General features: G+C 34.6%; 1 protein-coding gene across 6 annotated transcripts in view; it reads left to right on the top strand.

The window, feature by feature from the left end:
- Positions 1-15,223, top strand: part of DCDC1 (doublecortin domain containing 1) — a 469,884-nt gene that overhangs the window by 33,782 nt on the left and 420,879 nt on the right. For all 6 annotated transcript variants that reach the window (XM_061381012.1, XM_061381013.1, XM_061381011.1 and 3 more), the window contains 3 exons: positions 5,199-5,468; positions 6,670-6,823; positions 7,290-7,452. In XM_061381012.1, the coding sequence (XP_061236996.1) occupies positions 5,206-5,468; positions 6,670-6,823; positions 7,290-7,452 (580 nt within the window). In that variant the 5' untranslated portion in view covers positions 5,199-5,205. The remainder of the gene's footprint in view (positions 1-5,198; positions 5,469-6,669; positions 6,824-7,289; positions 7,453-15,223) is intronic.

Below are 15,223 nucleotides of genomic sequence, written 5' to 3'. Positions count from 1 at the left end.
TTATACTGTTTCAGAAAAGAATGAAAGCTTAGTTAATCTATTAATGTGCCTACCAGCTTTGTAGTTCTGTGATTTATCATATCTATTATATCATATGTAGAAATTGTTTAAAAGATTCAATAACCTAAGGTTTTTAACCAATAGTTTTTATCCATACTATTAAATTTTGACATGTTTTTACTAATCTTACTATAAGCAAACATAGCATTCTTAAATATTTACATAGTTTGCATACATTTAGACTTACAAAGGCTTCCCAGGTAGCTCATTGGTTAAGAATCTGCCTGCCAGTGAAGGAGCTGTGGGACACTTGGGTTCGATCCCTGGGTCAGCAGGATCATCTGGAGGACGAAATGACAATCCACTCCAGTATTCTTGCCTGGAAAATATCATGGACTGAAGAGCGTGGCAGGCTACAGTCCATGGATCACAAAGAGAGGAACATGACCGAGTGACTAAGCACACATGCAGACCTATAAAACCACATTTGTTTTTTATGACTAAATTTCTAAACAATTATTCAAATTGCTAAAAGAAATAATCTTTTTCCAATAACTGACGTTAAACTAACTCAGAAATGGTGTAGTCGATATTGTTAATGGAAACATACCAGGATATTGGGATTCCCTGGTGGCTCAGTGGTAAAGAATCTGCCTGCTAATGCAGGAGACGCAAGAGAGGAGGGTTCTATCCTGGGTCAGGAAGATCCCCTGGAGGAGGGTATGCCAACCCACTCCAGTATTTTTTTTTTTTAATTTTTTTTAATTTTATTTTATTTTTAAACTTTACATAATTGTATTAGTTTTGCCAAATATCAAAATGAATCCGCCACAGGCATACATGTGTTCCCCATCCTGAACCCTCCTCCCTCCTCCCTCCCCACACCATCCCTCTGGGTCGTCCCAGTGCACCAGCCCCAAGCATTCAGTATCGCGCATCGAACCTGGACTGGCAACTCGTTTCTTACATGATATTCTACATGTTTCAATGTCACTCTCCCAAATCTTCCCACCCTCTCCCTCTCCCACAGAGTCCATAAGACTGTTCTATACATCAGTGTCTCTTTTGCTGTCTCGTACACCAGGTTATTGTTACCATCTTTCTAAATTCCATATATATGCGTTAGTATACTGTATTGGTGTTTTTCCTTCTGGCTTACTTCACTCTGTATAATAGGCTCCAGTTTCATCCACCTCATTAGAACTGATTCAAATGTATTCTTTTCAATGGCTGAGTAATACTCCATTGTGTATATGTACCACAGCTTTCTTGTCCATTCATCTGCTGATGGACATCTAGGTTGCTTCCATGTCCTGGCTATTATAAACAGTGCTGCGATGAACACTGGGGTACACGTGTCTCTTTCCCTTCTGGTTTCCTCAGTGTGTATGCCCAGCAGTGGGATTGCTGGATCATAAGGCAGTTCTATTTCCAGTTTTTTAAGGAATCTCCACACTGTTCTCCATAGTGGCTGTACTAGTTTGCATTCCCACCAACAGTGTAAGAGGGTTCCCTTTTCTCCACACCCTCTCCAGCACTTATTATTTGTAGACTTTTGGATCGCAGCCATTCTGACTGGTGTGAAATGGTACCTCATAGTGGGTTTGATTTGCATTTTTCTGATAATGAGTGATGTTGAGCATCTTTTCATGTGTTTGTTAGCCATCTGTATGTCTTCTTTGGAGAAATGTCTATTTAGTTCTTTGGCCCATTTTTTGATTGGGTCATTTATTTTTCTGGAGTTGAGCTGTAGGAGTTGCTTGTATATTTTTGAGATTAGTTGTTTGTCAGTTGCTTCATTTGCTATTATTTTCTCCCATTCTGAAGGCTGTCTTTTCACCTTGCTGATAGTTTCCTTTGATGTGCAGAAGCTTTTAAGGTTAATTAGGTCCCATTTGTTTAGTTTTGCTTTTATTTCCAATATTCTGGGAGGTGGGTCATAGAGGATCCTGCTGTGATGTATGTCAGAGCCACTCCAGTATTTTTGCCTGGAAAATCCCATGGACAGAGGAGCCTGTCAGGCTACAGTCCATGGATCGCAGAGTCAGTCGTGACTGAGCGCACACGTACATAAAATAAAATACCAGGATATTCTCATCCAAATGAATACCTCCCCCCATTTACTACTTTAGGAAGTAGTAATTTATTCTAATGACAATGCCACTTCTCAAAGCACTTTTTTAAGTTCCTCTTTGGATTTGCCATCAGAATCAGTGGTACATTCTTTTAAATAATCTCAGTTTTTAATGATGACAAAATTTAATCTTAAATAGTTGCATTTTAATCTTCTGGAAAAGAAAATATCTGGATCTAAATTTGGTATAAAAATTGAGTAATCAAAACTGCATAATTGTATAGCTAGTGTGTTACACAGAAATTCAATATGGGTCCCCAAGATTCCCACCCACTGGTAAATATGCCTGGTGTAATTCTCTCCTCTTGGGTGTGGGTAGGATTGTGACTATGACAGAATGTCACTCCTATGAATATGTTACATTATATGGCAAAGATTTTTTCAGATGTAGTTAGGGTATATAATCAGTTGTCTTTGAGTTAATCAAATGGGAGATTATCCTGGATGGGCCTAACTTAATTAGATCTACTCTTAAATGAGAGTTTAGAGATCAGAGACAGAAAAGAAAGATGAATTCCTCTGGCTTCAAAGAAGATGATAGTAACTATGAGTTGTTTTAACTGTAAGGAAGTGAATTCTGGCAAAACCTGAATGAGTTTGGAAGAAGATCCTTAGCATCAGATAAGACTGCAGCCCCAGCTGACACCTTCATTTCAGCCTATGAGATCCTGAGCACAGATTCCTGCTATGCTTTGCCCAGACTTCTGACACATGGAACGAAGCTGTGCTATTATAAATAGGTGTTGTTTTAAGCCATTTGTTGCATAGGAGTAGAAAACTAATATAGACAGATAGGTATAAAGATAGATACAGAAGTAGTTCTTAAGAAGGTGTATTCTTAAGTAGTATGATTGATATTCTTGTGTCAATCTAATATAGTAGATTTTAGAATTCAGGCTGGAAAAAATGCTCTGTATCAGAGGTAAAAATTATTTTTACCACTGATGAAAGAGTAAATAATACAATGATGAATTGGAATACTTGACAGAAATTGAAGTCTAGCATTTTAGATGATAGGAAAGGATAAATGAGATTTAGTGATCCCAGCTATCAAACCTACCAGGGCACATGTATAGGAAGAAAGTACATTTTTATTCAGGGAGGTGGCGTAGAAGTCTTATTGAAGAAAAAGCTTCTTGAAATATGTGTATATATGAATTACCTACAGATATAATGAAAGATTCACAGTAGAGACATATCATAGACTTAGGACAAGATAATAATCCTGACATAGAAAGTTCAAAAAGAAGATCTGGTTATAAAATGAGCCTATGTTCTAGAATGTGGTAGGAAGCCTCTACAGTAAATTAAGACAAAAATGAGGTTTTGTGGTTTTTTTTTTTTGATAAATGTTATTTTTTCTTTTTTTTTGGTTAAAGGTTATTTTTTCATTTCATAAAACAACTAGTTTAAAAATCCACATGGAATTCCTAGTGGGAATTTTCTAGTTGGGAAAAAAAGTCCAAGAAAACTGTGATACAATTTATCAAATTTTATAAAAGATAGCTAACAAGTATAGATCTTATCAAAACTTGTATCTTAAGAGAAATAACAAGATGTAGATCTTCATAGAAATTATAATAAAAAATTATGTAATAATTCATAAGAATCATAGCACAGGATGCAAAGCCTCAAACTCATGCAGGCAGAATTTTGAAGTTAAGTTCCCTACATAAACCAGGAGCCGTGAAAGATAGATGCACCTATCCATGAAAAATGGAATTAAAAATTATTGATGACCAGCTTGAAGAAGCAGCAGTAAATGGATGTGATACGTTCTAAGGTTCTTGCATTGTCTGGAGGATAATATGTGCTCGGCCACTCAGTTGTATCCAACTCTTTGCGGTCCCATGGACTCTAGCCTCTCATTACTCTAGTAATTTAAATTGTGTGATACATTTTAGTGAGTACTTTTTCAATCAATCAACTTGATAGTGTCCTTGCTCCTCTCACTCAGTACAGGCCATGTAAGTCCCTGCCAGTTATGTTTTCCACTTTTGGGAGGCACCTGATACCCATCTTACTCTAATCTCCTGTGTACCTTATTATCCTGCTGTCCTTGTTCCAGGGCCACTGATGAGTCCTTTCTCATCCACAGGTTTTCCAGTAGCTTATGAAGTTGCCCAGCTTGAGAGTTCTACCCAACAGGGGTAGTGATGAAATTAAACTTTTGAGGGAATTGAATGTATCATACAGAGTCTGCAGAAAGTTGTGTGGTATAGGAATGAGACATGTAGAGGATATTAGCAGAAGTCATGAGGAATGAGGAGGAGGATAGAGATAGGTTAGGCAATAAGAGGGGCTTCCCAGATGGTGCTTTACTGCAACTTTACTCCAACCCACTAAAGTTTGCCTTCAAGGAATTCTTTCTGCACTTAAAGTTAATATACACCCAGAGTTCTAAGCAGTTTATTTAACATATATTCTCTCTTTATTAGGGGATAGTTTGCAAGTTCTTTTGAGAGTACAAGCCACCAACCCACAAAAGTTTGCCTTCAAGGAATTCTTTCTGCACTTAAAGTTAATATACACCTAGAGTTCTAAGCAGTTTATTTAACATATATTCTCTCTTTATTAAGGGATAGTTTGCAAGTTCTCTTGAGAGTAGGAGCCACATCTCTTTAATTTTTATAATTTCTTAATATTTAGCAGAGTACTAGTGTTTAATGAATGAATGTAAGAGTTTTAAAATGTTACTCAACACTGATTCAAGCATTACATACTTTTTCTTCTTTAGTTTAAATAAGTTTAATGTTTATGAATGTGTATTTTATTTTAGGACATCTCAAGTTCAAGTTCTTTCCTAGATTATGTGAGCTACAACTACAGATTATGTGAGCATGGCCAAATTAATTAGCCTCTCTGAGACACAACTTTTTTGATCTGTAAAGTGGGATAAAAATGTCACTCAGTTCCCAGGGATATAGTAAAGGTTAAGCAAAATACTGGCTAAGCGTGTAGTGTTTTGTCTGGCACATAGCACACAACTAGTTATTATGTGTTAGTTGTTAACAAGTGGTTACACATCAGTTCACTGTATTCTTTCTCGCATTGTTTCTTTCAGGGAGTTTATGTCATCCCAGGCAAAAGCAGTTATTAAAACTACTGAAGAGTATTTGCAGCCTCAGTTTGGCCCCAACAGACTTTTGCATTCAGCGGCAGTATCAGAAGGGTCAGGACTTCAAGATTGCTCCACACATCAAACAGCATCAGATCATAGCCATGATGAAATATCAGACCCAGATAGCTACAAATCAAACAGTAAAAACAATTCTTGTTTTATATCAGCATCCAAGAGAAACAGACCTGTCAGTGCTCCAGTGGGTCAACTGAGGTAATCAAAGTGGTTCTCTGTTCTTTTTACCTGACTGTTGAAACCTTTTCCTTTGAGCAGAATTTATAATGATTCAGTTGACTATTTCAAACATTAAAATGTAACACATCTCTAGGGGTTTTGTTTCTGCTTTTGTTTCCTTTTTTCTTTGAAAGCACCTGAGTAGAATGTTGCTAATTATATTTGTGGAAAAAAATGAGATATACATGAGCCTGGATAATATTAACTCTGAAAGGAATAGTTGAAGCTGAATCAGGCTAAGACCATGAATATCTTGGCTTACCAGATATTTGCTTAAAAATAGAAATGCATACTTTTGATATTTAAGCAGTATTTGAAATAAAATCAAATTGAAATGAACTTGTTATAACAGCATTTTGTGTATACATTTTCACATCAAGATTCTTATAATCTGTTAACCTACGAGTTTATGGATAGAAGAAAATGTTGATAAAAATAAAAATCAAACTAAGATATTCATATTCACATTATTTTCATATATTCAAATAGGTGGATATACTGTGCTTTTAATTTGCCTCACGTTTTTACTTTAAAATGTTTACTATGCAAATGTGGCATTAAGAATTAACAGGAAAAGTTAGAGAACTCAGGTAAAAGTAGAACATGTTAGTCATTTACCATGTACTTTTGCTGAGAAAAAAATAAGGATTGAAACTAGTTTTGACTGAAAGCAAACTTAGAAACCTTCTCTTACTGCCCCCAAGCAATTTGAAATGAAAGCAATGAAAGTAACTTCAGAATAAAAACTTTGGTATGATGTATTTGAATTTCAAATCTTTTAAAAAGAAATCAAATAACTTTAATAAACATGAAAAGTTAAGGGAAATTCTTAGCTGTTTTCTATTTCATGATGTTAAGACCATATTGCTATTTTCTGCTTTCTATTAGAATATGGGATATATAATTTTTTAAAGTGAATGTTGTGATGTTTTATAAATAAAATGATTTATTCTGAGATACCTGTTTTATATGAACAGTTTTGGCAAATTTATCATGTATTAAATTTTTAAAAATATTTAAGTATATATAGACAATCTTATTCTATTAAAAAAATTTTTTTGAGGAATACTTAGGAACAGTCATTAGTGCTTATATGTGTTGAAAATATCCAGGATAAAATTTACATAAAAATTTTTTACTAATTAACATGCACCAATTGTTGTGTGTTTTTTTTCTTTAGAGTTGCAGAGTTCTCTTCAAAATTTAAGTGGGACCAGAACTGGCACAGGTTGTCTCAAAGACACAAACTTCAACCCAGACTGATTAGAGTAACAGCTTATAAAAATGGATCTAGAACTGTCTTTGCCAAAGTTACTGTACCAACCATTACCTTGGTAACTAATATCTAAAAGTTTTCAGTGCTTTATCTCTTCCCTTATTCTTTTTATATATAGAAAGTGAGAAAGATGGCATTTATTGTTTAAAATTTTCTTTGTAGCTATCTGAATCTCTAGGTAGCTTATATGTATATACATAGATTTCACAGGCATTCCATTCATTTTTTATCAATATATAAGTAGTATATCTAATTAAACAAGTACAATGACTATATCTTATAGCCTTATTAGAATGATGGAACATTCAAGGACTAGAATTTGAGAATCAACTATTCTCAGTGTTGCGATTAACCTATTTGTATATTTTCAACTGCTACAAAATAACCATATTGGTGGAGTTTCTGAGTTACTTGGCAAGTGGCTCAGTGAGTTTCTGTTTTGATCACTGCACCTTTTTGCTTAGTGGAAATGTGTTACTTTCCTTGTCCTCAGTGGCTTTCCCTTACCTCTTGTTTTCTATTAGTTGCTGGAGGAGTGCACAGAAAAGCTGAATCTGAACACGGCTGCACGACGAGTGTTCTTGGCAGACGGCACTGAAGCCCTCGAACCTGAAGACATACCCCGTGAAGCAGACGTTTATGTTTCAACGGGAGAGTCCTTTTTAGATCCATTCAAAAAAATTAAAGGTAAAAATGAAAAAAAAACTTGTATTTCTACACACAGTAAATTGCTTAAGGGGCGCAATTAAAAAATGATTTTCATCCTGTCTTTTTTGCATGGTTTAACAAAACTAATGTTTACGCATTTACAGCTCAGTAAGAGGATAATGTGCTTAATGAAAGAAAAATCCACTGACAGCCACGTTTATTGCCCTTCATTAGCATTGGTGCTTAATTTAATATAGATCTGAATAGACATTAGGGAGCCTGCAGGAGGTTAAATGGTGAAAATATAATAAATTAAATCAGAGATTATTGAATTTACTGTTTAGTTTCTGTGACACTCAACAGACATAATTCGTTAGACTTATTCTCTCAGAAAATAGCTTAAAGTTTCAAGTATCATTTATTCATTTATACTCTTGATCTTTTTTCAGATGGTATAAACATAATTTTGAAAATGTGACCAGTAATGAACATAATTCTTATATATGTATGATTTTCCTAACAAAATTCTTATAATGCCATAGCGTGTTTTATATACTTTATGTATATATGTAACATATACATGTTTTATAATAATATAAATTATATATTTATAATGTGATATGTATAGACATACTTTTGTAGCAAAGGTCTCTTTGTAGAAAAAGAAAGTCCATTGTTTCTAACATTTTAGAAATGTGGAGATTTTCTAAAAAAAAAATTCTTTCTTTAGTGAGAAAGAATATGTTTTAAGAGAGAAATAAAAATGCCACTATCCAGGTATGTCATACCCAGGGCCTGTTATCAAGTGCTATGTATGCTAATCACATTTAAATGACATAAGAACTTTGCCATACAAATTCAGTGTATCTAACTGCTGTATTCCCCTCTGCTTTTTCTACCTTATTAGAAGTATTTTTTTTCTGCAATTGCTATAAAGCCAGTGAACCAAAGGCAAGTCTAGGCAGTCATTGCATAAATAGAAGAAAAGTAATTCTGGAGTTCATTACAGAGGAAGTGATGAAAATTCTTCCTCTATTAATGTTATTATATAAAATGATGCTAGAATTTCTATCTCTTTAAGAATACTTGATCATCAAGAAATAATTTCTTGAATTCAATAAAAAGTTCAAGGTAATTTGGTCCTTATAAAGAAACTTGTTGCTACAATACTCAGTAAAAATAAGCTATGCAGTAGTGTAGACCCAGATATTTTTCAAATTTTGTTTTTACTTTAAAATATGGCTGCCTTTATTTTGTATTCATGAATCATCTTTGTATAGAAGCATGAATCTTTGTGGGTAAATGTTTCTGTGACTTTTATATTCGGATATATATGTAATGAATACTTCCTTAAGATTCTTGGTTATTTTTATTAATAAGAAATACTTACCTTTCTTATGATTCTGGTATTTTAGAAGAGATATATAAAAATTATTTATAGCTAAGCTTCTTAAAAGATCTGGACATGAATGCCTAAAATGACATGTTATACACATGACAAAGCCTGGTGGATGATTTTTAAATGTACAAACTGATTTCCTCCTCCTTTTTGTTTTCTCTTTTATCCTTTTCAAGCCAAGTCTAGAACAAAAAAACTTCTCTGCTTTGTCTGCACATCTTTGGCTGTGTTTCACTGTGACATGCACTGCTGTTCTTTTAGCACCAAAATGTTGGCACACACTCCTGAAAATTTCACACCATCTCTTGCTGGATCAGCAAGCTTAACCCACCAAAATCTGGTGTTGTGCAATGGTTTTTGACTGATAATCAATCTTTATGCTGCTCGACAGTTGTTGCTGGGACACGGAGTAGAGCAGGTGGCAGATGTGCCTTGTCTTTTGAGAAAAGAAATTGTAGGTGAGCTTGGACACAGACTAGCATATCACATGTCCATTAAAAAGACTTAAGTATAATGGGAAAAAAGCCATCCATGTAAGTTAAGCTCACAGATAAGCCTATAAGCCTAAAGCCTGATATTGGTTTCTTTCAGAACAAGAACATAAACACAAATAATTTATTATATATATATGTAATTTATCATATATGTGTATATAACTTGAGAGGGGTGGGGGAAATTTCACACACATATATATATATATCACCTACATATTCTCACCTACATATTCACGTGTACTTTTTCAAATCAGGTTAAAATGAGCTCTCTTGCATGAATGTTATAGATTATCAATAATATGCCAACTTGTCATGAGTTTACCATAAAAGTAAAACATGTATGAATAGCTTTGAAAGTGGTAGATAAATTTAGAGTAAGGAGGCATTCTCAGAAGTTGGAAAATTCTACTTTCTAAAGGTAAATAAGGGGAAACACCTGGCAGAATTTGGTGTTACTGTTGCATCTTTGCAGATGAGCATGAATGTTTTATGTACAATGAACAAACAAGCATTAGAGTCAGTAAATGGTCATTATTTTAATATACTGTTTTTCATTCATTCAGCAAACATCGATTCAAAGTCTACTATGTGCCAGTCCTAGGCCAGATCAGATAATAAAAAAGGGGACTTATAATCTGATTTCTTTGTTGTCATTATTCCTTCATCTCTAATTTTAAAGAAAAAAAAAATTAAACCAAATCCATTGGTCCTTCAAATGAAAATTTACTCTATTTCTGGCACAGGAAAGCCAAATAAACCTATGTATATTTTGGCAATTGTATTTCCATACTTCATTGTATTCTTATTCTTTGGGAAAGTAGTATAGATAGTGAAAATTGCCTTAGAACTATTTCCAGATTTACTAAGGTAGAAAGAGACCTGCAGAACATCTCTGATTTTTTAAATACTTTACCACCCCTTTTGAGCATCACTGTTGACAACCAGTGGCACTGGATTTAATAGAAAGCCAGAGAGCTATTCATCACATACCTCCAAACACAAAGCTTTCATACAGAGGTCAAGCCAGGGTCAAGACTGACATGAAACATTCCCTGTTGAAATGCAATATTAGAATAATTCTTACATTTGAAGTTGAATGCATAAACAGAAAGATTGATTGTGTGGGGGGAAAAGCAGAAAGAATTTTTATGAAGATTATTGATGAAGACCAACTGTCTTATTAGGTCTTGTAATCTGCTATTTGAAGATTCTGAAATTTATTAATGATTCCTCTAAAAGTATGAAGATACAGTTAATGAATTGTTTCAAAGGACATTTTTAAAGTTTTCAGTTTCATGAACATACATTTTACGTTTTATTCACAGTTTCCTGAATGTTCTGCTTCATGATAGCACAATGAAAATTCTTGCATCAGATTCATGGAATTTAAAGAGTTCAGCTCCTTTAGAACTGCTAGGAGCTGTAGGCAATGCAAACCTAGCATATAAAATGATTCATGCCCCACAGTTGCTTAAAGGTCTTAAAGAAGACGAGGAGAAAAACAGTTTGGACCTAAGTCATTAGGTCCAAGTTTCACTGTATAGAGTTTTGAGGTTGTTAAAATTTTTTTTTACTTCAGTATTTCCATTCTTTTCTATATATACTATTTTATTCTTTGGCTTTCAGAGTTTTCATTTACAGTGATTCATTTCAGTCCTGAGTTTTGTTAACCAGAAATGAAACTGAGTATTATGAATAGAATTTTACATCTTTTATATGCTGTATTGTGAAGATATAGTTACAGAAAAAAATCCATGAAGAGTATTCTTGATACTACACCTAAGATCTAAATTTAAACCTAGAGATTTCTGCTAACTGCCATGTGATCTACAAAATGAGATAATTTGCTGTGACAGCTTGTGATTGACAAGAATATGTGTGAGCACATTTAAAATAGGCCATCTTTTCATGTAGAAATAAATGTCAGTGAAATGATGGATTCTCATCATTTTAATTATTGATGATTTGGAAATATTTCAATTCCACGACATACAAGACACATTCTAAATAGCAGCATAACACTTTTTCTCATATGTGCATCAATAATGAAATGTTCTGTCATATTTTGTTTCTCAAAAAATGCATTAGTTTAATGAACCTGGATTCATGCATTATATTCTGTTCCATTATATGTCTCCTGAGTTTGTTGCTTTTTAAATGGTTGTGTTAAAAGCACAAGTTTCAAGAAGTGACTTACTACCCACATCATACCTTGCTTTTCTTGCTGCTGGATCTCAAGACAGTGCTACAGTCTACACCAGTGGCTGCATTAGTCCTGCTAAAGCTAATATTGGGCTCTGTGATGCTCACCCACAGGGTGACCACTACTTAACTTGGGCAGCTGCAGCAGGACTTAGGGTGGGTGTTCCCAAATTCTCTATTATCACTTTGAATAGTATGTACATTAAGCAAGATTGTTAGTCCATCTTCTCTCTCACTTGGCTGCATATACCAAAAGCAGGAACATGATAGTATGTAGAGAAAAAGAACTTTCTTCTGAGATAGCACATTATTCTTTTATCTGTTTCTGCAAGGGAGGATAAAACTATAGGCAGGTATGTTATGTTTTTTCCCTATTCCAAATATTTTAAACCTATAATTAAATGTGTACAGTGCCCTTACTAGGTAATTAGATGTGGGTCTGAAGATCATTGCAAGAGATGCACCTTCCCACCCCGCAAAAAAAATTCTTAGCCAATAGAAAAATTTAGAGCAAGCATACGGTAGCATCTCATACTGTCAAAATCTCAAATCATTGAGAAACACCTGAATTATTGACATATCATGAGTTGTTGAATTGCATATATTGCATATATTCACACAGAAGTTATACTTGTTTAATGAAGATGCCTGAGAACCTGTAACTGTCCTGATAATTTGAATACTTCCTGCAAGCCATACACTCACCATGTGCTTTAAGTATATTATGCTTTCTCTGTACAACCCCTGAGTTAATGCTACAAATCCAGTCTCTTATATGCCATTCTAAAATACAGAATTGCAGATGACCAAACAATTTTTTCATAACTCATTTGATAGCACAACCTTATTTGGTATAAATAATCAACTGTTTTGATGAAGAATAATTAATGTTTGAATTTGATATATACAATGTATTAACATTTTTTTAATTCTAAAGTTTCTACTATGGAATCACATCTGACATTAAGGGTTTTGAGTACAGCCTTTTTTGTCTGCAAATAAATTTGATACACTTTCATTCTCATGAGGATATTAACTCAGAAGAGTTATAAATACTGTCTATCACCTGGAGCTGTTTGCTGCACGGGTAAAAGTGGACAGAGAGAATACCTGCCTGATGGGAGTTCAGACAGTGTGTGAGAAGTAATTAAAAAAATTATGGTTCTGTTTAAGGAGGCAGAGGAGTAGTTAAAGAGAGACCATTCATTCATTCAATCATTTCCTCAAGAAGTATTTATTGAGTCCCTACAATATGTCAGGATATGGTGTGAACAAGACAGGTCTCATGGAGCTTAGGTTCTAATAAGGTAGAAGAAGCAACAGACATAAACATATACAGAACTAAGTAAGTTATTCAGTGACGGTGTGAAGTGTTATAAAGAAAATAAGAAGGGTGGTATCATAAAAACAAATAATGTCATGGAAACAAAAGGAGGGAGTTTAAAAACTGAGCCAAGCATTTCCAGTAACCTTGAAATCAAATCTTCTAGGCGGTTGTCTAGACTTGAAATCAGATGATCTTGCAAGATTCTAGTCCCTCTTATATGATCTTGGGCAGACTGATCTGCACTTCAGTGTCCTTACTTGTATATCGAGGTAAAAATATCTTAAAGGAGTATTGGATATTGTCTTATTTTTCTAGAAAGCAAAGTTATTTGGAAATTAAATGTCTATAAATCCCTCATCTAAATAGAACACTGAGAATAGCATTTCATAAGTATAACTAGGACTCCAAGTGCTGTTAAGATCCCAAGGCTAGTTATTAGAACCTCGTGTCCACTCTTACCTCCCCAGAATAGTTGCCTGGGTGTAGGGAAATAGCAACAGCACAATCATTTGGCTCTGTTTTACCATCACTACCAGGGAAGCAAACTACTCTGTGAACCTGGGCAAGTGGCTTAACCTCTCTAACCCCCAGTTTCCTCATCTATTGTATATAAACTGAGTCAATAATAAACATCTCACAGGGTAATTATGAGGAGTAAATACAATAATGTGTGTAAAAGTCTGCTGTACATAATAGGTGTCTAAAACATTGTTTTCCATCTGCTCTTTGTCTGTTTTCCCTCTTTTGCTCCATCTCTTGTTCAACTCATTTCCACTAGCTTATCATATAGACCGGCACAAGTACCTGATTTTACTACTACAGGTGCTTGCTAGGTCCAGGATCTTAAAATATTTACAACCAAGTTTCAATCACAAGCAAGCACTTGTGTTACAGCATGATATAGAAATCTGAGTTAGAGTCTTTGAACTCTCACTATATTCTACTATTTGCCTTGAGAATTTTTCTGAGGTGTAAGTCAAAATCAAGTCCTTTTATGAAAGGAGCCCCAAGTGGCCTTGCTCTGCTCTATTCTGAAAGTCGTGTTTTAAAATATGTTTATGACCCAAGGCTAGCCTTAACTTTAAGCTGCCACAACTTATTTCAAGAAAGTTCATAGAAAAGTTCAGGGAAAGGGTGACAACATTTTGATTGGCACAATAGATGGGATGTTTGTAATTTTAATCAAATTTAAATTGAAGACATACTTCAAATGATATGTCAGACTCGTGTTACTGAGTTAAAATCTAATGACAACCACTGTCATTATTAGTTAAGTATAGCCATCACGCCTATAGCAATAAATGATGACACTTAAGAACATGCAGAAACAAAGAACTCAAGTATTTAGAGAAAAGGGAGTGACTAGAAACCCAGTTGAACACAGGAATGTGACCTGGATTTAATCTATTTACCAAACATAGAAGCAATTGTATTTTGAGCAGATGATATAATTGAATATAGCAGTGTGTTTTCTTACTGTCAGAGCATTTATATTTTATAAACTCATCATCTTGCACCCATGAAATGATGTGCTTCTTCATATTTAAGGTCATTATCTATACTTTCAAGACAGCCAGAGCATTAATGTATTTTCAAGTTTATTGCCCAGCTACAAGAGAATTAATTTTTTCTAAAAGATTTTTAATAAGCTTTTGGATTTGACATTGCAAGTTTGCTGCTTTTATTCTGGTGACAGAAGAAGGCAGTATTCTCTTTGCCTGGCACATGCAAAATGGAAAATTACAACTTGGGGAACACCCAGATTTATTTAATTTCATGACAGGCATTGGCTTTTTTGAAGTAGGCTGAGAAAATGTGGTGATGTTGTAAATAGACCTTCTAATGCTAGAACATGCTTTATCTTTATCATGATTTGGTTATAAACAAAATGTGAAAATAAAATAGAATGTGAGTTCTTCAAAATAAATTATTGGGGCATAATGTTCTGAGTGCTGCCAGAGAGTAAGTATATGAACATAAATAGTCAAGGGACTTGGCTGGGATATATAGCCCTTTGGGGAAGTTTTTCCCAAGGTTTTGCCCAACCTCCACTAGAACTTCAGTGGAGTGCAGGCCCCACTCCAGTCCTTACCCAGAGGGTCATGAGGCTTTGGAACCCAAAGGTGTAGCTACCAAATTTAGGTGTAGCTACCAAAATTAGGTGTAGCTACCAAAATTAGGAGGAGATGAGATGAAAGTGAGAATAGGACCTCTTCTTTGACAATTGCATGTGTGGGGACAGGGAATTTGCTGAGAGTACTGTCAATAAGGGGAAGATTGAAGAACCCTTCAAAGGGGACTTCCAAGTCTCCTGCTTTTGAGACTCCTGGATGGACAGGCATTGTATTTGGTCCTATTTTCTGGGGAGGTTGTCACTAGTCATTATCC

Source organism: Bos javanicus, chromosome 15 (genome assembly GCF_032452875.1).
Source record: "Bos javanicus breed banteng chromosome 15, ARS-OSU_banteng_1.0, whole genome shotgun sequence".
In the NCBI taxonomy this organism is placed as follows: domain Eukaryota; kingdom Metazoa; phylum Chordata; class Mammalia; order Artiodactyla; family Bovidae; genus Bos; species Bos javanicus.
This window is presented reverse-complemented; position numbering and strand designations above follow the sequence as displayed.